This window comes from Hippopotamus amphibius, chromosome 11, assembly GCF_030028045.1.
Source record: "Hippopotamus amphibius kiboko isolate mHipAmp2 chromosome 11, mHipAmp2.hap2, whole genome shotgun sequence".
In the NCBI taxonomy this organism is placed as follows: Eukaryota; Metazoa; Chordata; class Mammalia; order Artiodactyla; family Hippopotamidae; genus Hippopotamus; species Hippopotamus amphibius.
In genome coordinates this window covers 43092849-43114829 of record NC_080196.1, presented here as the reverse complement: position 1 = coordinate 43114829, position 21981 = coordinate 43092849, and the positions used below count along the sequence as shown (strand labels likewise).

At 45.4% G+C, this 21981-nt stretch overlaps 2 protein-coding genes across 4 annotated transcripts in view; one reads left to right on the top strand and one right to left on the bottom strand.

The window, feature by feature from the left end:
* The window catches only part of RPS18 (ribosomal protein S18), a 141329-nt gene that overhangs the window by 114697 nt on the left and 4651 nt on the right, over positions 1-21981 (top strand). The window lies entirely within an intron of this gene.
* VPS52 (VPS52 subunit of GARP complex) lies at positions 1472-21965 on the bottom strand. 3 transcript variants are annotated; one of them, XM_057699189.1, is made up of 20 exons: positions 21623-21964; positions 20728-20812; positions 20530-20582; positions 20276-20351; positions 20039-20106; positions 19570-19745; positions 19038-19188; positions 18645-18745; positions 18401-18533; positions 18200-18257; positions 17696-17829; positions 17092-17247; positions 16502-16620; positions 16147-16270; positions 15786-15881; positions 15568-15675; positions 15291-15356; positions 2763-2874; positions 2428-2546; positions 1472-2197 (listed from the first exon to the last, which is right to left on the bottom strand). In XM_057699189.1, exons 1-20 carry the CDS (start codon positions 21710-21712, stop codon positions 2051-2053), a joined length of 2172 nt encoding a protein of 723 aa, XP_057555172.1. In that variant the 5' UTR covers positions 21713-21964; the 3' UTR covers positions 1472-2050. The 3 variants fall into 3 exon arrangements, with proteins under 3 accessions (XP_057555172.1, XP_057555174.1, XP_057555173.1); XM_057699190.1 differs by having other exon boundaries at positions 2168-2239; positions 21623-21965; XM_057699191.1 differs by lacking the exons at positions 20728-20812; positions 21623-21964 and having other exon boundaries at positions 20039-20110; positions 20530-20583.

Here is a 21981-nt window from a genome sequence, read left to right as displayed (position 1 = left end):
CAGGGTAAACCTGGAAGGACGCCGAGAGGAAGGGGAAAGTGGCGGTGACAAGAGGTGAGGTCAGTTAAGGACACTATCCTGGATCCACCCCTGAGGCGTCTGAGCCAATCAGGAGCCGTCCTCAGTCCCCCACATCTCTACCACTCACTCTGGCTCTTCAGACTCGGTTGGCTAGGCTGAAGCTCTGACATACGGGTCCTGAAGCCAATCAGGGTGCTGCTTTCAGAGATGGGGCGGAACTCAAAAAAAGCGGGAAAGGCTCCAGCGGCCCTGCCACACCCTCTCCGTGAGAGAGCCAATCAACAGAGCCCGCCGCCGAAACCACTCCAGCTCCGCCTGGCGGCGCGCAGGCCTACCTTTCAGCTACCGGCGCTGGGACCACACGCGGAGCCCTTTGCACTTTTATTCTCCCTGCCTTCGCAGGACCCGCATCCAGAGCGTCAAAGCGGGGGCTGGGAGGGAATGATTAGCCCATAGGGGTGGAGGAAACGTCCCCTAATTACCACTTTCCCCTGACTGCCGAGGCCTTTTCCCCTTAGGACTTACAGGTACCCCCGTCTCCCCAGTCTTGTTTTTTGGTTTTTGGCTTTTGGGGGGTTTTTGGGTGCATTGGGTCCTCGCTGCTGCACGTGGGGGCTTTTCTCTAGTTGCAGTGTGTGGCCTTCTCATTGTGGTGACTTCTCATGTGGAGCACAGGCTCTAGGTGCTCAGGCTTCAGTAGTTGTGGCACGTGGGCTCAGCAGTTGTGGCTTGTGGGCTTTAGAGCGCAGGCTCAGTAGATGTGGCTCATGGGCTTATGTGCTCCACAGTAGGTGTGATCTTCCCGGACCAGGGATTGAAGCTGTGTCCCCTGCATTGGAAGGCGGATTCTTAACCACTTGCCACCAGAGACATCCCTCTCCCGAGTCTATAGAGTCTGAGTTCAAATGAGGTGTACAGGCAGCAGCAGGAAGGCGCCAAGTCAAACAGAGAAATAGATGAGTTGATCATACTGCAAACCTGGCCTACTCATGCCCCAGTGGTGTGGGTACTGCAGCCCTCTAGCAAGGGACTGTGATGGCCACACCAGAGAAGCTGGAAAGCTGACAATGAAGGAGAGGAGGCAATCCCAGGGTCAGCTTGAGGAGGTGAGAGGCAAGGAAGAGCTGGTGTCTGTGTCAGGGAGCCAAGGCAGTCCTTGGACAGCGCCCAAGGTGGCACAGCCCTTGATGCATCTGCCATTTTAACCAGAGGTCCCTTCCTCCACCAGGCTGGTTACTGTGAAACAGTCCCCGCCCTCAAACAAATGCAGCCACGCCTTTGGCCTAAAGCAGCCACAGGTTAGAGGTTAACCGTGTGTCTCTACTTTCTGGACACTCACCAGAAGGGATGTAGGCCCAGGAGGTAGTCAGAGAGCAAAGGTGACCCTAGAGCAGAGATGGGGCTACTTGAAGGCGCCAGCAGGAAGGAGAAAAGAAATGGCAGAAGAGTGTTATATCATATTAAATATTTATTGTTTTCTGCAGACTGACCTCGGTGTAACTCTCAAGCCAGGAGGGGACTGGTTAGTGTTCAAGCTGCTGAGATCTTAGGTCAAAAAGCTACAGAAAATAAATCACTTTGAGTCAAAAACAAAACAAAACAAAAAATCAACCATTTTGAGGCAGTCTTCCCTTGCTACACCAATTCCAAGAGTTGAGGCTTCACACCTCATGACATGGTGACAAGGGCTGAGTGAACCAGAAGGTATTATTGGGAGAAGAAAAAAGCCTTGGGGCTGGGGCAGTGTGGGGGAAAAAGAGGAATGACAAAACTTGAAAAATAATAAAGGTCATTTTGGAAACCCTGGAAGAAGTGGTCCTGGGAAACCTGAAGACACAGGAGATTCTGAAAGTCAAGGGGATCCAGCTTATCCTGATGAGGCAGGGTCCTGGGAATGAAGGCAGGGTGAGGCACGTCAAGGACCTGGAAGGCAAAGGGAGAACTCGAAGGGGGCTCCCAGGTTTAAAAGAGTATGGGGTGGGGCACAGGAGTCCACGGAGAGGCCCGGCAGCTCCCAGGGGCCGGCGCATCAGAAGTTGGGCTTGTGCTTCTTGAGCTCCACCATGAGGTGGTGGATGTTGATGAGCTCAGCCCGGGCAGGGAGGGCTCGGAGCTGCGGCTGTGACAGCACCCGGTGGAAGCGATGATAAAGCTGGATCAGCTGGGTCAGTGCTCCCTGTTCAGAGAAAGTCACAGAGGGATGAGATGCAGGGTGCTACTAAGGACGATGATAGGAGTCAAGTGAGGGCTCATCCAGACCTTTGGGCACAGATGGTAGTTGAAGATCAAGGGTCACTTGTGTGATTCTGAGCCCAGAGAAGAGAGGGGGGAAAATCAGTGATGGGGTGGGGTGGGGTGGGGTGGGGTGGGGTGGGGTGGGAATGGGGACTAGGAGTTGCAGGTCACCTGGATGATACTGGTTCCATTTCTAAAGTTGGTGAAACTCCGCATTACATCCTGACTCAGAGACTCCACCGATGATTTCCAGGAACTACCAAAACCACGGATCAGCTGAGTAACCCGGGCTGAGAGAAGCAGGAAAAAGATAATGGCTAAGTGATATCTGATCCCTCTAAGTCCTCCCCAGGGCACAGCCATCCTCACCATGCAACCCCTTTTCCTGGTGTTCTCCCAACCCATTCTTTCGTGCTTGACACCCTCCCCATGTAATCTGCATCCTTGAATTTTTCTTTTCCATTCACCTTTCCACTGACCCCACCACTACCACCCCACCTTCCTACCTTCTTCCCCTCGAAGTCGCTCAGCTTGTCCACGCTCAATCAAAGCCTCAGCTTCCTTCACAAATGCCACCAGACCCCCAAAGGGGGGAGACAGCAACTCTTCAATGAATTCCTGTAGAAACATACACACATACAGAGTCGAGTTTCCTGGTATCAAGAGATTTTCCCCAACTCTGGCATCATGACCAACTCGATCCTTAGAAAACTTCCATAACAGAACAGCTAAACTCTGGAAAGGTCATATACTTTAAGACACTGCTAGTCTCACAAGAGGTAGGGGAAATCTCCAAGGACTACCCTCCTCAAAAAATCATTTTTAAAAATTAATTTTTTAAAAAATTGAGCCGGGAGCAGAGAGCTGGAACCAAAGAAGTGGGCACCGAGAAGAGGCAGGGATACCAGAAGGTAAGTTGCCATGGCAACTCTGCTGTCAGGAAGCTGAGCCTGATGCTAGCCTTGAGTGAGGATGCTGAGCCTGGTCTCTCACGAGAGGCTCAAAGAAATGCCAATGTAGAGCCAGGTGGATGGCATCTTTCAGCTATTGCAAAAGAGGCAAATCTTCTCTGAAATCCCCTCTATCCCAATTTAGGCCCCTATGACTCCCCCTGATTAAGATGAAGAGAAGAACTCACAGATCACCAGTCCCAGAAGAAAGCAAGCTACCATGAGAGTCAGAATAGACAATAAGCAATGGACTTAGACCTCCAAAGACTGCCAATGTTAGAGCTGTCAGATACAGAGCAGTTGTACATTCTGTATGAAATCAAAGAAGTTAAAGGTACAGACACAAACATGACCAATTAACAAGATCAGAAATGGACAGACTTGAAACAAAATGAAATTTTAAAGAAATGATTAAAAAATAACTATTTTTTTATTTAAAAAAATTCAACTAGCTAAATAGTAGATGAGAAACACCTGGAAGAATGATAGAGCAAATTGGAATTTATAATTGAAGAAATGACTCAGAATGCAGCCCAGACAGATAAGGAGATGGACATTTTTGAGACACTGAGAGGTACAGAAATCTAAAGGTCTAGGCAGTGATCACTGATGGCTACTGGCAAAAAGAGAGTCAAGAAGACATTATGTGCTCCTGATAGAAGTACACACCACTACCTCTCAAATAGCCTTGTAAAAAAAAATCTAATTGGAATCTGATCAAGCCTTTCTATTGAATTACACATTCATCGGAAAAGAGGAACAGTTTAGGCACACCACAGAATGCAGTCAGCAAAATTCAGACTGTACATCATTCTATGTGACAAATGACTCAATTTCTTCCAAAAATAAATCACAGAGCAGGAGGGGGAAAGATAGAAGGGAAATCTCTAGATTAAAAAGAGACATATGGGGACTTTCCTGGTGACGCAGTGGTTAAGAATCCACCTGCCAATGCAGGGGACGTGGGTTCGATCCCTGGTCCAGGAAGATCCTATATTCCCTGCAGCAACTAAGCCCATGAGCCACTACTACTGAGCCCGTGCGCCACAACTACTGAAGCCAACTTGTCTAGAGCCTGTGCTCCGCAACCAGAGAAGTCATTGCACTGAGAAGCCTGTGCAACGCAACAAAGAGTATCCCCCACTCATCTCAACTAGAAAAGCCTGTGCACAGCAATGAAGACCCAATGCAGCCAAAAATAAATAAATAAAATGAATAAATTTATTAAAAAATAAAAATAAAATAAAATAAAATAAGAGAGACATATGTATGGACTGTACATGGATCCTAACTTGAATCATTATTTATGATAACTGGGGATACCTGAATACTAGCTATTTTGAGAGTGATTTTGTTTGTTTGTTTTTGTTTTGCCACACCATGCAGCTTGTGGCATCTCAGCTCCTGACCAGGGACTGAATCCGGGCCACTGCAGTGACAGCACCAATCCTACCCACTAGGCCACCATGAAATGCCCAGAAAATGTTAATTTTTTTAAAATTAATTAATTAATTTATTGGCTGTGTTGGGTCTTCGTTGCTGCACGTGGGCTTTCTCTAGTTGTGGTGAGTGGGGCCTACTCTTTGTTGTGGTGCACAGGCTTCTCATTACAGTGGCTTCTGTTGTTGCAGAGCACGGGTTCTAGGTGCATGGGCTTCAGCAGTTGCGGTGCATGGGCTCAATAGTTGTGGCTCACGGGTTCTAAAGCACAGGCTCAGTAGTTGTGGCACACGGGCTCTAAAGCATAGGCTCAGTAGCTGTGGCACACGGGCTTAGTTGCTCCGAGGCATGTGGGATCTTCCTGGACCAGGGCTCGAACCTGTGTCCCGTGAATTGGCAGGCAGATTCTTAACCACTGCACCACCTAGGAAGTCCCGGTAATTTTTTTTAAGGGTGATAAAGTATTGTGGTTTTTAAAACACATCCTGATACAGATGAAGTGATAGTGATATACAGAATTTAATTCAAAATCACTGGGGGTGGGGGTGGGGTGGATGGGAGGAGGAGGAACAACAGGTGTTGATATGGATGAAACAGCTTTCTCTGAGTTGTTATTGGGTGAAGATCTGTGATGGCCCCTGGGGGTTCACCATGCTACCCTCTACATAGCAAGCATATCTGAAATTTCCCAAAACACAAAATTAAAATGAAAAAGTAAACAAACACATAAAAACAATGGAAGGGAGGAATTAAAATAGAAAAAAAGAAAGAAAGAAAAAAAAACCCACAAAAACAAAAAACCCAACCCAAACAGTAAGATCTGGTAAGGTGAAAGTGAAACTTTTATTCCATTTAAAAATAAACTACTTCCACTGAAAAATAAAATCTTTTATGGAACCTAGAAGATGGCACAAATGAACCTATCTACAAAACAGAAACAGACTCACAGACATTGAGAACAGACTTGTGGTTGCCAAGGGGGGAGGGGGGTGGGGGAAGGATGGATTGGGAGTTTGGGGTTCGGAGATGCAAACTATTATATACAGAATGGATAAACAACAAGGCCCTACTATATAGCACAGGGAAATACATCCAATATCATGGGACAAACTATAATGGAAAAGACTATGAAAAAGAATGTATATATGTATAACTGAGCTACTTTGCTACACAGAAGAAATTAACACAACATTGTAAATCAACTATACTTCAATAAATAAATAAATAAAATATTTTCCATTTTTCCCACAAAACCTCTACTTATATCCACTGAAGGTTGTCAGATAACTAACATGAGACGAGGAAGACATTTCCAAGAACAGATCTTTCCATAATTAAGGAACCTTTATTTGTGATGTGATTTGGGACAGAGATTAAATAACCAAATTCAATCTATTACAGTTGCCTAAATGCAATAACCCCACAATACTCTTAAAAATAAACAGTGGGGGGTAAAGGGGGTGGATGCAAAGATAAGTTCAACTAACAGAGATGACCTGTCCTAACACAGTTGCCATGAGTCACATCTAGCAACTGATCACTTGAAATGCAGCTAATCAAAACCAAAATGTGCTGTGAGCATAAAATACACAACAGGCTAAGAGACTTCATATGGAAAAAATTTTTAAATAAATCATTACTAATTTTTTTGTGGATAAATAGGTTGAAGTGATAATATCAGATATATAATATATAATATAAATAAAGTATCATTAAATTCATTTCACCTGTTTCTTTTTCATTTTTAAAATGTAGCTACTATGTAGCTACTAGAAAATTGAAAATTACTTAAGGGGCTCATATTTGAGGCAGGCATTATATTTCTATGGGACAGCACTAATCTAGACCTGGATGAAGTTTCTTTAAGCTCTCTATCCAGCAAAAGAGAGTGGGTTTTTTTGTTTTGTTTTGGCCGTGCAGCGTGGCTTGCGGGATCCTAGTTTCCCCACCAGGGGTTGAACCCATGCCCCCTGCAGTGGAAGCTCGAGGTCCTAACTGCTGGACCACCAGGGAATTCCCAAAAGAGAGTGTTCTGACAACAGAGGAGTGACCAGAGGGAAAGAGCACACAGGACTCTGGCTCGCAATCTCTCCCACACAATACTGAGCAGCAGCCCACCAAAAAGGACAGGGAGCATCCCCACCCTGGTAAATCCCATAGTGCCTCAGCTGCTGTCAGCACAGTCCACTGGTTTACTAAGCACATCTTTGTGGGATCAGAGGGTCCAGAGAATTGCACTTCTGAAGGCAGAGCTGACATTCCCTCTGGTCATCTAACTGTACAGGTAAGGACAACGGTTTCCTTTCTCATCTAATTACATATTTATTTTACTAAAAAGAGAGAACAGAATGGGAAACTTTAACCTATAACTAATCGGATCCCAGGAGAGAAGAAAGACTGGAGGAAAAGCAATGTTTAAAAAGATACTGATTTTGGGGGGGGGGGCAAGATAGGGGTAGGGGACGAAGAGGTACAAACTATCATGTATAAGATACATAAGCTACGAGGCTATATTGTACAATACAGGGAATACAGACAACATTTCATATTTAAAAGGGGTATAGGGAATTCGCTGGCAGTCCAGTGGTTAGGACTCTGCACTTTCACTGCGGAGGACTCAGGTTCAATCCTGGTTGGGGAACTAAGATCCCACAAGCTGCTTGGTACAGCCAAAAAAATAAAATAAAGTAAATAGAATAAAAGAAAGGCATTAAAAAAAAAGTAGGACAGAAATAAAACACGTCAATAATTAGCAGGGAAGGCAGAACAGGGAGGGGTGACTGGAGCATTAAAACACTTTAAATGTTTTAAAGTCCATGTATTGTTTGAGACAGGGGTTAAATATTAAATTTAGATGTTAAGCGAAATATGTGAGGTAAAATTTAAAGGACAAATTCCAAAAGAATGGAGAACAAAATCCAAACAATTAGAGAGGGAAAAAAAATGTTGCAAGGAAAACAAAGGCAGGACGCACAAAAGATACAAAATAAACAGAAAACTAAAGATGGCAGAGAAAAGTCCAAATGTGATATTAATCATAACAAACATAAATGAATAAAAATTATAAATTAAAAGGCAGAGATAATCCAACTGGGTTTTTTAAAAATTCTAGCAATATGCTATTTTCAAAAGACTTAAAATGTGAAAATATGAAAAGGAAAGTAAAAAGAAAGTTTAAAAATGTGGAAATAAATTAACAGGCAAATACTAACTAACGTTGGCAGAGCCATGTTAATATAAGATACAATACGCTTAAAAGAAAATTATTACGGCTAAGGTGGGTCATTATATAGTGACAAATGCTTCAAGTCACAAGTAAGATCTTATGATTCTAAACTTTTGAGAATTTAGATGAAATAAGCTGAAACTATATAAAGCAAGATCTGATAAAACTGCAGTGACAAAGTGATAAACTTGTAAATTTCAAAACCGCTCTCTCAACTACCGATAAGCAGACAAAAAAAAAATCAGTAAAGATATAGGTGATGTGAACAATGGAATTAGTTTGATTTCCACACCTGACAGTCAAAGAATACACAATCTTCTCAAACACATATGGAACATTTACAAAAGCTGATCATGTCTTAGGCCAAGGCAAATTTAAACAAATTTCAAAATTTTTCAAATTTCAAATTTTCAGTACCAAAAGGCCACATTCTCCATCCACAATGCAATTAGTTAGACATTAATAACAAAAAGATAAATAAGAAAACTACTTTTGGAAATTGTAAAACATTCCTCTAAAAAATCTCATGGATTGAAGAAGAAATAATTGAAATATAAAAATCCTTAGATCTGAATAATAAAAATGCTACATATTCAAACCTACAGAACTCAGTAAAAGAAGTACTTAGAATTTCAGCTTTAAATCTGCCTGGATGCTTCCACTGGTAAATTCTAAGATACTTTCAAGGAAGAGATCATTTCAATCTCAAAGATGAAGAAATACTTCCTTCCCACCTTCTTCTACAAATCCAATGACTTTGGTACTAAAACCACACAAGGACAGTACAAGAAAAGAATATCACAGGCCAATCTCACCTCTGCACAGAGAAACAAAAATTCTAAATGAATTAGACCAAATCCAGAATGGTTTAACATTCTAAAATCTACAAATGTAATATACCACCTAATAGATATTTTTAAAAATTGAAGTATAGTTGATTTACAACGTTGTGATTAGTTTCAGGTGTACAGCAAAGTTATTCAGTTATATATATATACGTGTGTGTGTGTGTGTGTGTGTACATATATATATATAAAACACACACACATATATATACTTTTTCAGATTCTTGTCCGTTATAGGTTATTACAAGATATTGAATATAGTTCCCTGTGCTATACAGTAGGTCCTTGTTGTTTATCTATTTTATATACAGTTGTGTGTATCTGTTAATCCTAAAGTCCTAATTTATCTCTCCCATCATATAATAGATTTAAAAAAATTAAATATATGATTACCTCAATGGTTGCAGAAAAAGCACACAATCTTGATTAAAAAATCTAATACCCATTCATGATTTTTAAAAAAAATAATAACTCTTGGCATGCTAGGGATCGAACGGAATTTTCTTCACCTGATAAAGCATATCTATAAAAAAACTACAACAACGGTCCTCTTAATGGGGAAATGATGAAAGCATTCCTTTTAAAATTAGGAAAAGATAAGGGTTCTCACCACCATCACTTTTATTTAACCATTCAGCTTTGTACTGGAGGTACTAGCCAGTGCAGTAAGAGATTAAAGATATAAAGAAATTAAAGACATAGGGATCAGAAAGGAAGAACTAAAACTGTCACAATTCAGAGATGATGAACACCTACACAGAAACACACATCTCCAGAAATACAATTAGAAATAATTTAGGACGGTGGTTGTATAATCCATACATGAAAATCAGTAGCATTCTCATACGCCAGTGCAAACAAGTAAATTTCTTTTTAAAAAGATAATACTTAAGGAACAACTGTTTATTTAAAGGACAAATCCTAAAAGAATAAAGTCCAAACAATTAGAGAGAAAAAAAATTTAGTCATTATTTCTAGTAATTCCTAGTATTAGTAATTATTCCTAAATAAATGTATTTATTCCTAGTAGGAAAAACTACAATAATAACTCCTGGCACATGAGTGATTAAAAGGAATTTTCTTAACCTGATAAAGGGCATCTACAAAAAAACCTACAGTTATTACACTACTCTTAAAGACAAAATGATGAAAACATTTAAACTCAGAAACAGGATACCATCATTACCCTTTTTTTTAAATAAATAAATTTATTTATTTATTTATATTTATTGGCTGTATTGGGTCTTCATTGCTGCACACAGGCTTCCTCTAGTTGCTGAGAGCGGGGGCTACTCTTCATTGTGGTGTGCAGGCTCCTCATTGTAGTGGCTTCTCTTGTGGTGGAGCACAGGCCCTAGGTGCGTGGGCTTCAATAGTTGCGGCACATGGGCTCAGTAGTTGTGGCTCACGGGCTCTAGAGCACAGGCTCAACAGTTGTGGAGCACGGGCTTAGTTGCTCCGTGGCATGTGGAACCTTCCCAGGGCAGGGCTCTAACCCGTGTCCCCTGCATTGGCAGGCGGATTCTTTACCACTGCGCCACCTAGGAAGTCCACCATTACCCTTTATTCAACTATGAAACTTTGTCATAGAGGTCCTGGCCAGGACAGTTAAGGATCAAAGACATAAGAAAGGCAGGGACTTCCCTGGTGGCGCAGTGATTGAGAATCGGCCTTCCAATGCAGGGGACATGGGTTTGAGCCCTGATCCGGGAGGATCCCACATGCTGCAGAGCCACTAAGCCCGTGAGCTGCAACTACTGAAGCCCCTGCGGCTAGAGCCCATGCTCCACAACAAAAGAAGCCACTGCAAAGAGAAATCTGCACACCTAGTCCCCACTCCCTGCAACTAGAGAAAGCCCGCGCAGCAACGAAGACCCAACGCAGCCAATAAATTAATTAATTTTTAAAAAAAGAAATTAAAGGCAAAGAACTAGGAAGGATTTATGTATTCCTAGTAGGACTAAATCTACATATTATACTTACCTAGGAACAATTCTAACAAAAGATTTGCAATGTCTTTCTGCTGAAAATTATAAAAAGTTATCAAAAGACATTAAGGAATATCTTTTAAGACATAGAATGAGGACTTCCCAGGTGGTGCAGTGGTTAAGAAACCACCTGCTAATGCGGGGGACACGGGTTTGATCCCTGGTCTGGGAAGACTCCACGTGGCAGGGAGCAACTAAGCCCGGGGTCCAGAACTACTGAACCTGAGCTCTAGAGCCCGAAAGCCATAACTATTGAGCCTGTGTGCCTAGAGCTTGTGTTTCGCAATAAGAGAAGCCACCACACTGAGAAGCCCGTGCACTGCAACGAAAGAGTAGCCCCTGGTTGCCGCAACTAGAGAAAGCCCGTGCACAGCAACAAAGACCCAATGCAGACAAAAATAAAAATAAATAAATAAATTTATTTATTTAAAAAAAAATAAAATAAAATGTAGAGAGAGCCCATGTTCATGGACAGGAAGTTTCAATATCAAAAAGTATCAATTCTTCCAAACTGATCAGTGCAATTCCATTCAAAATCATTAATAGGCTTTTTTATGTGAGAACTTACAAGCTGATGATAAAATTTACATGAAAACTCAAAAGGCCAATAATACTCAAGATGATGAAAAAGAAGGTAGGAGAATTTTCCTTAAAAACGTAATAATTAAAACTATATTGCATCTCTTGCATTCCTATACACTAACAACGGAAGAGCAGAAAGAGAAATTAAGGAAACTCTCCCATTTACCATTGCAACAAAAAGCATAAAATACCTAGGAATAAACCTGCCTAAGGAGGCAAAAGATCTGTATGCAGAAAACTTTAAGACACTGATGAAAGAAATCAAAGACGACACAAACAGATGGAGGGACATACCATGTTCCTGGACTGGAAGAATCAACATAGTGAAAATGACTGTACTACCCAAAGCAATGTACAGATTCAATGCAATCCCGATCAAATTACCAATGGCATTTTTCACAGAACTAGAGCAAGAAATCTTACGATTTGTATGCAAACGCAAAAGACCCCAAACGGCCAAAGCAATCTTGAGAAGGAAAAATGGAGTTGGTGGAATCAGGCTTCCTGACTTCAAACTATACTTCAAGGCCATAGTGATCAAGACAGTATGGTACTGGCACAAAAATAGAAAGGAAGATCAATGGAATAGAATAGAGAACTCAGAAGTAAGCCCAAACACATATGGGCACCTTATCTTTGACAAAGGAGGCACGAATATACAATGGAAAAAAGACAGCCTCTTCAATAAGTGGTGCTGGGAAAATTGGACAGCTACGTGTAAAAGAATGAAATTAGAACACTTCCTAACACCATACACAAAAATAAACTCCAAATGCATTAAAGACCTACATGTAAGGCCAGACACTATAAAACTCCTAGAGGAAAACATAGGCAGAACACTCTATGACATCCATCAAAGCAACATCCTTTTTGACCCACCTCCTAGAATCAGGGACATAAAATCAAGAATAAACAAATGGGACCTCATGAAACTTAAAAGCTTTTGCACAGTGAAAGAAACCATAAACAAGACTAGAAGGCAACCCTCAGAATGGGAAAAAATAGTTGCCTATGAAACAACGGACAAAGGATTAACCTCCAAAATATACAAGCAGCTCATGAAGCTTAATACCAAAAAAGCAAATAACCCAATCCACAAATGGGCAGAAGACCTAAATAGACATTTCTCCAAAGAAGACATACAGATGGCCAACAAACACATGAAAAGATGCTCAACATCACTCATCATCAGAGAAATGCAAGTCAAAGCCACAATGAGGTATCACCTCACACCAATCAGAATGGCCATCATCAAAACGTCTAGAAACAACAAATGTTGGACAGGGTGTGGAGAAAAGGGAACTCTCCTGCACTGTTGGTGGGAATGTAAGTTGGTACAGCCACTATGGAAAACAGTTTGGAGGTGCCTTCAAAAACTAAAAATAGAACTACCATATGACCCAGTAATCCCACTCCTGGGCATATACCCAGAGAAAACCATAATCCCAAAAGAAACATGTACCATAATGTTTATTGCAGCACTATTTACAATAGCCAGGACATGGAAGCAACCTAAATGCCCATCAACAAATGAATGGATACAGAAGATGTGGCATATATATACAATGGAATATTACTCAGCTATAAAAAGGGATGAGATGGAGCTATATGTCATGAGGTGGATAGAACTACAGTCTGTCATACAGAGTGAAGTAAGTCAGAAAGAGAAAGACAAATATTGTATGCTAACTCACATATATGGAATCTAAAAATGGGACTGATGAACTCAGTGACAAGACAAGAACAAGGACGCAGATGCAGAGAATGGACTGGAGAACTCGAGGTTTGGGAGGGGGCGGGGGTGAAGGGGAAGCTGAGACGAAGTGAGAGAGTAGCATAGACATATATATATACTACCAACTGTAAAATAGATAGCTAGTGGGAAGTTGCTGTATAACAAAGGGAGTTCAACTCAAGGATGGATGATGCCTTAGAGGACTGGGACGGGGAGGGTGGGGGGGAGTCGAGGGAGGGAGGGAATATGGGGATATGTGTATAAGAACAGATGACTGAACTTGGTGTACCCCCCAAAAAATAATAAATAAATAAAATTTAAAAAAAAAAAAAAAAAACTATATTGCAGGGCTTCCTAGGTGGTGCAGTGATTAAGAATCCACCTGCCAATGCAGGGGACACGGGTTTGATCCCTGCTCCAGGAAGATCCCACATGCCTCAGAGCAACTAAGCCCATGCACCACAACTATTGAGCCTGCACTTTAGAGCCTGCGAGCCACAACTATTGAGCCCATGTGCTGCAACTACTGAAGCCCATGCGCCTAGAGCCTGTACTCCACAACAAGAGAAGCCACAGCAATGAGGAGCCCAAGCACCACAAAGAAGAGTAGCCTCCACTCACTGCAACTAAAAGAAAGCCTGCGCACAGCAAAAAAGACCCAACACAGCCAATACAATAAATAAATTTAAAAAAGAAAAAACTATATTGCAGGGTAGACAAATTGATCAATGGAACAGAATAGAGGCAAGACGCACATGTTTGTGGAGTTTTGCTATGTGACAGAGACAGGACTACAGATCAAATGGGGAAAAAAAGGGACTTCCTATAAGTGGTTCCAGGCCAATTATTTTCCAAATAGAAAAAAGGTTAGTTTCCTACCTCACATCATACAGAAAAATCAATTCTAGATCAATTTAGGGCTTGAAAGTAAAAAGCAGAATTCTACAATATTAAGAAGAAAATGCAGTATAATATTCTTCTGACTTAGGGGTAATTAGGGACTTCTTAAACAAGACACAAAATAAAGATTAATAAATTCATCAAGTTATAATTAGAAATTTCTGTTCATTAAAAGACAACATAAAGCAAAAACATAAAACACTCCTGAAAGGTATCTGCAACCTATACAATCAACAAAAGATTAGTAGGTAAATATGTTAAGAGCTCTTATAAATCAAAAAGAAAAACACAACCCAGGTTTTAAGAGGTCAAATGCTATGACAGACATTTCACGGAAAAGAAAAATTTGTATGGCTATTTAACATTTAAAATGATGCTTGATGTCATTAGTAATCAGGAAAACGCAAATCCCAGTGAGACACCTTCCAGAAGGGGAAAGATAGTCTGATATATCACATGTTGGAGAAAATATGACTCAATGAAAATTCTTATACACTGCAGGTAGGAATAAATTGGTCCAACCACTTAGGAAAACAATTTTGGCAGTTGTCTCATAAAGTTGAATACTAGCATTCTCTAGATGCAGCAAGCCTACTCCTACTTCCAAGAGAGACTCTGGATAAAACTTTTGACATGTCTATGTGTGCTAAAAGACATAACTGTTCATAAAACAATGCTCACAGGAGCAAGAAACTGGAAATAGTCCAAATGTCCTATGTTAAGTTCACACAACATAACATTATATTGCAGTGAAAAAGAATGAGCTATAGCCATATGTCATAACAGGACGATACTAGAAAAACTATGCATGAAATAATCCTGTGATTCCACCTTCATGGCACTCAAAACCAAATTTAAATAGTTACTGTTTTGGCATACCTATAGCTCAATTTTTTTTCTTTTTAACTTTTTTTTTGGCCATGCCACGAGGCATGCAGGATCTTAGTTCTTCGACCACGGATCAAACCTGTACCCCCTGCAGTGGAAGCATGGATTCCCAACCACTGGACTGCCAGGGAAGTCCCTAAAGCTCTATTTTTAAAAGCCAGGACATGATAAAGACAACATTTAGGTCAAGAGGTGCCTCTATGTGAGAGGCAGGGAGATGGGGTGGGGAGGAATTCAGACTTTGATATTAGTTATTGCCAAGGTGTGTGGTGGCTTCACGGATGTCTATGTCATTTAAAAAATACAAAAGAAAATAAAATAGACCAATAATGACAGCATGTCATGAACCAAGAGTTAAAACAATTCCAATTCTATGTACCTGGAGTCCGCTAACTGCCACTCCACACACATACACACACACACACTCTGAACTGAAAACAGCACACAGGACTGTCCTTTTCCTCTTCCCCACACCCCTACCTGTGTCCGAGCATTGAGCAGCTGCTGGAAACTTTCCACCTCTTTACTGTCATCCGCCGCTCGCTCCTGAGGGAAGATGGGGGAAATCTCAAGTTTGGGGAGAAGCTGACCTTCATGTCGGAGGACCCCCTTCCTCCCACATTTCTTGGAGGTAGCCAGACACTGTCAGACTCCAGGAATAAAACACCAAACAAGGCCGACATAATCTTTGGTCTCGTGGAGGTAAGGGAGCAGTGGGGGGAACTCAAATTCTCCAGGGAGGAAGAGCTTCTGGTACCATCAGCACGCCCAGCATCATGTCATAGTTGTTGATCAGAAACACGAGCTGCTCCTTCCTTGAGGAGAACTCAGCTGCCACCCGGAGGACAAAATTCTCCACCTCCACCTTAAAAAAGAAAATTGAAAGGAGGAGGTGACAGGAGCAGCAAGGCCACCCCACCCCCAGCCCCCTGGGGCAGCCCTGCAGCTGGGGAACCTCTCCCACCTGCCCCTCACCTGTAGCTGGCCTAGCAGCTGCATCGTCCGCTCGTTGGGAATTGTCTGATTGATGCTGACAAGAGCAGAGGAGAACTCTGCGTACCGGCGTGTGATCTGGGAGAACAAAGATGGGAAGAAAAATCACACCAACCGCCTGGCCCAACCCATGAAACCCCCAACTCCCTTGAAGCTGGCCAACCACAGTTCCTCCTACCAGTGCCCAGCCCACCCTGAGTCTGATCACAATCCCAGACCACCCCTCACAGCATGGCTACATGTCCAGCCAGGGCTGCTGGACACAACCGTTAACCAGGGTGACCCCTCACAGCGAGGCTTTGAGCCCTGCCCTTCAACAGCCCGGTACCCCTGCCGCCCTCACGTAGTGAGGCCGAGTGTCCAGCCCCCCGAGGCGCTGAGGGTCTGTGCTGCGGACACTCTGCACGTTCATTTCCAGGATCAGTTCAAACCGCGGCCACAGCAAGGCAAGCACCTGTTCCCAGTACCTGTGGGCTTGATCAGAGTTAGAGATCTGGCAAGGAAGGTCAGGGGTGGGGACGGGTGGAGGCAGGAGAGGGTGTGAAAGGTGAGTCTGGGAGCAGCAGCACTGCCTCCGGACAGACAAATGGGAACAGGGTCAATGGTTCAGGTCAGGAGGAGCCCACGGGTCAGGGCAGGCTTGTGCAAGACCAAAGAGTTCAAGGCCAGTGGGGCATCAAGGACCAGAACTCAGCAACCTGTCCAGGGCGGGAACATCCCTCTTGGCTGCAATGTTGCGGAATCGGAGGACGATATGGATACAGAGAAAAACAGCAATGGCATCGTAGCAGTCGGCGAGGTAAGACTCCAGGTGTTTCTGTGATTTAGGAACAGGCAGGGGATTGGAAGAGAGTGTCTGTTACTTTGTCGTTGCCAGTGGCTGTGCACCGATGCTTGCGCCCCCTTGGGGACGTGGCCCCGGGGCTGGGGGAGGATCTAAATGGGAAAGGCTCCCTCCCTCCCTGCCCACTGGCCACTCGGGTGGTCCTGCTGCCTTGCTCACCAGATCTACGATCACAAGCCCATCACAGAAGAATTCAGGGCTGAGCACCAAGGTGTAGGGGCCTGAGTTTTGAGGTGCTGTCGTCTGGGTGTGGATGAGCAGGAGGGGGAGCCTCAGGGACCCCAAGCTTTGATGGTTTCGTGGGGAGTCACACAGTGAGGACGAGGCTCACACATTTTAGAACAAGGGGATCCTGGTTTCAGTACCCCCAGAGCTGTGACCTCGCTGTAGTGCTGACGAGGACCGGGGACAGAGGTCTAGGAGCCCGAGAGCCAGGGCGCCTACCAGGGTCATGCTGAGTGTGCGGCCCATGACGGCGTGGAAGAGGTCGTGTGCAGCCGGGCCAGACACCACAAAGAATTCACAAATGAAGAGGTATTCGCGGCAGGAGTTGTCAAGGAGGGCATAGTGCTGGCTGCGGAAGAGAGCCTCGAAAGGATACTAGGATGGAAGGGGTAAGAAGAGAGACAGGGGGTTGGACCCCAGTACCGGCTCTCCGTGGATACAGCTGGGAAATCAGCAAACCTGGGTAATGGGAGCTCAGGAGGCCCTCCCCATCTACCCCTAGTCCAGGCTGCGAAAGAGCATCCTGAACAGGTACTGGGGGCGGAGGGGACAACACAAGAGAAGAGCCCACCCCCACCTGCTGTTGCTGCTCCCATATCCTCCTCCACACCTGCCTCATGACAGGTCACCCCCACCCCCAGCCCATCTCTCCCCTCTGTACACCCTAAGTTCAATGGTCCCAACCCTCTTCTTATCACAGAACACTGGGGTGACTGGAGAAGGAGACTCCCACAGGGGCCTGCAGAGGGGGGAAGCTTTGCCCTGAGGTCTGTGCTTGGAGTGCCCCCCACCTCCCATGGCGGAGGCTTGCTCCTCCTCCTACCCTCTGTTCTCCCCGCTGGGCAGTGTGGGGCACAAGGATGGGGGCTTCCAGTTCAGTGGGGGAGATGACAGAGCCCCGGGTCCCCAGCGTGAAGATGGTGTTCCTGCTGCGGAGAGATGGCTTTGAGAAGAACCGTGGAGATCAGAGTCAAGGAAAACAGTCAGATCACAACTGTGATGGAAGGTCAAAGACTCAGGACCTCCAGGGGCCCCTGCCACAGCCCCGAGGCCCCACTTTACACAGCCTCTTTCCCAGGACCAGGGCCCCACTTCCCCTGACATCAGTGAATGGATGCTAGGGAGCCTCTGTGCACCCCGACATCATATGCAAAACTCCGTGTCAAGATGATTTGTGCATTTTTCTGGGGAGGGAGGCCACAGCCTTGATCACATTCTCAAAGGTTGTGGTCCCACAGAAAAAGGTAGGCAGCAGTGCCTTGGAGGCTGGAGCGAGAAGCCCCCTCACTCTCCAGACCAGCATGCGGGCCCTTCTGCTCCAGGATATCTTTCTTGGCTGTATCTTCCACACCCATTAGATCATCCTTCTCAGCAACTTCCTCATACTAGGGAAAAGAGAAGAGAGAACCCAAAGTGCTTCCCAGAGTGCAACAAAAAAAATGTCTTTTCACACTGTCTCCCATTGCCCCATGGCTGCCCCTCCCCCCAGCCCAGGGACCCAGGACCACCTCTCCCTCTGTGGCCTCACCTGCACCTTCATGAGCCGCCCCAGGTAAGAGCGGTAGTAGGACAGGTAGATCTTGCTCAGCGTCTCCACGTACTCGTCCCTGATCTCCTTCGCCGTGGCCCGTTCGTTGCCCAGCAAGAACTGATAGAAGAACCTAGAGGGGCCAGGGACTCGCTGGTCTCCCTGCCGGCCCAAGAGGCCCGGCACCACACTGGGCTGCGCAAGAGCTCCGAGGCCACCCCCAGCCCCTCCCTCGGGCAGCAACCTGTACTTCAGCAGGGCTGTCTGGGGGATCTGGTAGTTGGTCATCGGTTTTCTGAAGGAATAAATCTTCTGAAGGATGAACTCTCGGATCTTCGTCACTGCCTAGACATGAGGGACCAAACACAGGGCACAAAGCTGCGACCTTCTCGCTGTCTAGGAGTTACTGAGAGAAGGAACAAATGTTGGATATGGGAGGAGGAAGACTAGAGAATATCTCTTTGATATTTCTTAAGACTTTCAGGGTAACCCAGAGATATGAGGATGAGCTCTGCCAGATGAAGGCAGGGTGAAGTTCTTGGGGACAGGCTACCATGAGCTTTGCCAGGGCAACCCAGGATGGAGTGCTCAGGGAGGCTAGTTTGAGAAGTCTCTAGGGTATCTACCCTCTCCCCACCTTGACCCGGAGCCGGTCGAGCACGCCTCGGACGTCTGCACAGGCCGCTGTGCCCCTAGCCTCCTGCTCTCGGACTGCAGCTGCCTTGGCATCCAGCTCCTGCAGCTGCTCCAGGAACCGGGGCTCTGTGACTGGCGCCTCCAGAATTGCCCTGGAGAGCAGGGTAGGGTGGGATGGGTAAGGAGGGAGACCCAGACACCCCTAGACTCTAAACCATACCCCTGGCATCCAGCCTCTGTCTCCCTTCTTATATGGCATCACAGAGTCAGGACACATGTACCAAGTTTCCTGTTCCTGGGCACACACACCTCCACCATCCACGTAAACCTTCGACTTGCTTCTCTATGCCCGACCCTGAATGATTCCTCATCTTTGATGCCTAAAGCCTGAGTCAAGGTTAGAAAGAGCTGTCAAGCCACTCATCAGTTTCTGGAAGGGACGTGGAGCCAGGAAACCCATGAGGTAAGTAAGTAGGTTGCTCCAGCCCAACTACTTGCTATAGACATTATGCCCCTTCAAACCGGTGACTTACGTGACCAGAGCAGAGGGCACCACCAGACCATCGACAAGCTCCCCGAGCTTCCCCCGGACAGCCTGGCGGTTTCGAAGCCGAATGTTCATGGCTCCCGACTGTTCCTGCAGTGTCCGGATCTCAGAGCTGATGGAGCTGAGATCACTCTGAAAAGCTCCCAACATCTGCTCCATGCGCTGGGGGGAGGCAGAAGTGCTACTGAATGGGTTGGTAGGGGACGAGTGGGCCACCCAAGTTTCTTGGTAAAGTCTCCAGTATCTATCAGTCCACGAGGGTACTGGGTGATAAGTGAAGAGGTACCCCAAAGGTCACTGGCAAATAACATTCGTCATGGCAGCCACAACAAAAAAGGCTGCTGAGGTCATCCTGAAAGTGACTCTAACTGTCCCCGCCAGAGGCTGATGACCTAAAGAAAGGTCCCAGAGACCATGATCTGCACTCAGGGTTAGGAGGGGTCATAGTCACCAACCTCAAGGACAGCATCGCAGGCTGTGATCTGGTTGTGCAGAGATGCTATGTTCTCACTCTCTTGGATATCTGACTCACAAAAAGTCAAGGGGCCTCAAAGCCACAGGATTTCTCCAATTTCTCCCTGATATGACAGAAACCTCAGAGAGAAGACAGCAGCCCTGGCAGGGCTGTCAGCACGACGCCATCCGAAATGCCCATTTTAATAACACCACCCTTTTCCTCTGCTGGAGGATACAATCCCGAATGGATTTCTGCTCAATCTGCTGCAGCTCCAGCTCAACCTGCTTTGAATAGTGACGGAGATCCACACCCTGGGAGAACATAAATGTGACAGGTCAGGAGGGAGTCAGTGAGGGGACACTGGAACAGACACTCAACGAAGGACCGAGAGTAGGACACCGGGGTGATATTAGAAGAGCAAGAGACTGTTTTCTTTTCTTTGAGGGGAGGGGAAGTGGAGGGGCAGATTAGTATAGTGGAAAGCCTCACCGTTTTAAGAGCTTCCTTTACTAACTCATCCTCCAGATTCGCCTGAATGTGAACTGCAAATAAAATTTCATCGTAAGGGTCCAGCTAGCCCCACAGCTGTCCCCACATTGAACATCCGCACACCAATCCCTGCCTTAGTACTCCCAGCCCCCATGCCTCTCAGATTATAGGCACTGCCACCCCCGCGCCATCACTTACCATCCACTTCATCCAGGATGAATTCATCAGAGGTGATGTCCAACTCTCCAAGCTGCAATGGCTCCTGAAGACCCGGACCACCCCCCTGGAGAGGGACAGGTTAATGGGAAAGAGAGGGGGAGAACAAAATGTAATGGGAGAACCTCCAGTCCTTGAAGTGGGGGAGAGAGGCGTTCACTGGGGAGCCACAGGTAAATACTGAGCCCAAAAAATTCCAAAAGGCTAATATTCACTCAATCTCACTAACTGGGGCTGAGAATATGGGTAGGGAATATGACAAGGAGACAGTCAACCCATGAAGGGTAGTGACCAAACGAGGAAAATTAGGAGATGCAGAGGACAGAGCTGAACTTGCTTTTTAATTTAGGATCTTTAGACTCCTGCTACCTAAGGTGTCCTATCACCATCCTTCTGGGGAGCCCCAGCCTTTCTAAAAATGTCAGCTAACACACAGTGTTTACCTACGTGCCAGCTGCCATCTTACACATATTCATTCATCTAATTCTAACAACCTATAGAGTAGATCTTATTTTCTTCACATTACAGGTGTGAAAAGTGATGGAACAGAGAGGCTAGTTAGCTTGCCCAAAGACACACAGAGTGGAATCAGAACCCAAGCAATCTGGCTCCAGAGGCCATGTTCCTAGCCTTTACATTGCTTCTCTAGTCTGCCCAAACATCTGCAGGTTGAATGAAATTGTGGCCCCAGAACCTCGGCCTCGGCCATGCAGGTCCCTGCTCAGGTTCAATCCCAGGGAGGTGTATGGAGAGTCAAACAGGGTAGCATCACCGGTAGCAGCAGAGCTCAAAACCTTGCGCCTACACCCAGCCCAGGCCTTTCTACCGTGAGGAGACGGGACGAGACTCTGAAGGAGAAACAGCCCAGCGTTCTCACCAGCGGGCCCTCCTCCTCCTCCATATCTGAGGCTCCAGCCCGCAACACCAGCTCCCGAGCAGCTGCCGCCATGGTCGCAGCCGCGGCCATTCCGCGCAGCCTCACTTCCGGCAGCTGTCTGGCGAGTCTGTTCCCTGGAGTGAAACTGCAAGTCCTGGAGTGTCCTGCGCGGCGCGAAATCGCTCCCAGATATTTGAGTTAAATTGTTTGCCTCCAGCCTTTCCCTTTCAGCTCTAACCGCTTCAGTCAAGAACGTCTTAAAACCTCAATCCGGAACCTTCGTGGCTCTCACGCCCAAGAACTTTACGAACTGTAAAGAAAAACCGCACCGGAAGTCATGGTGCCCAATTCGGATTCCT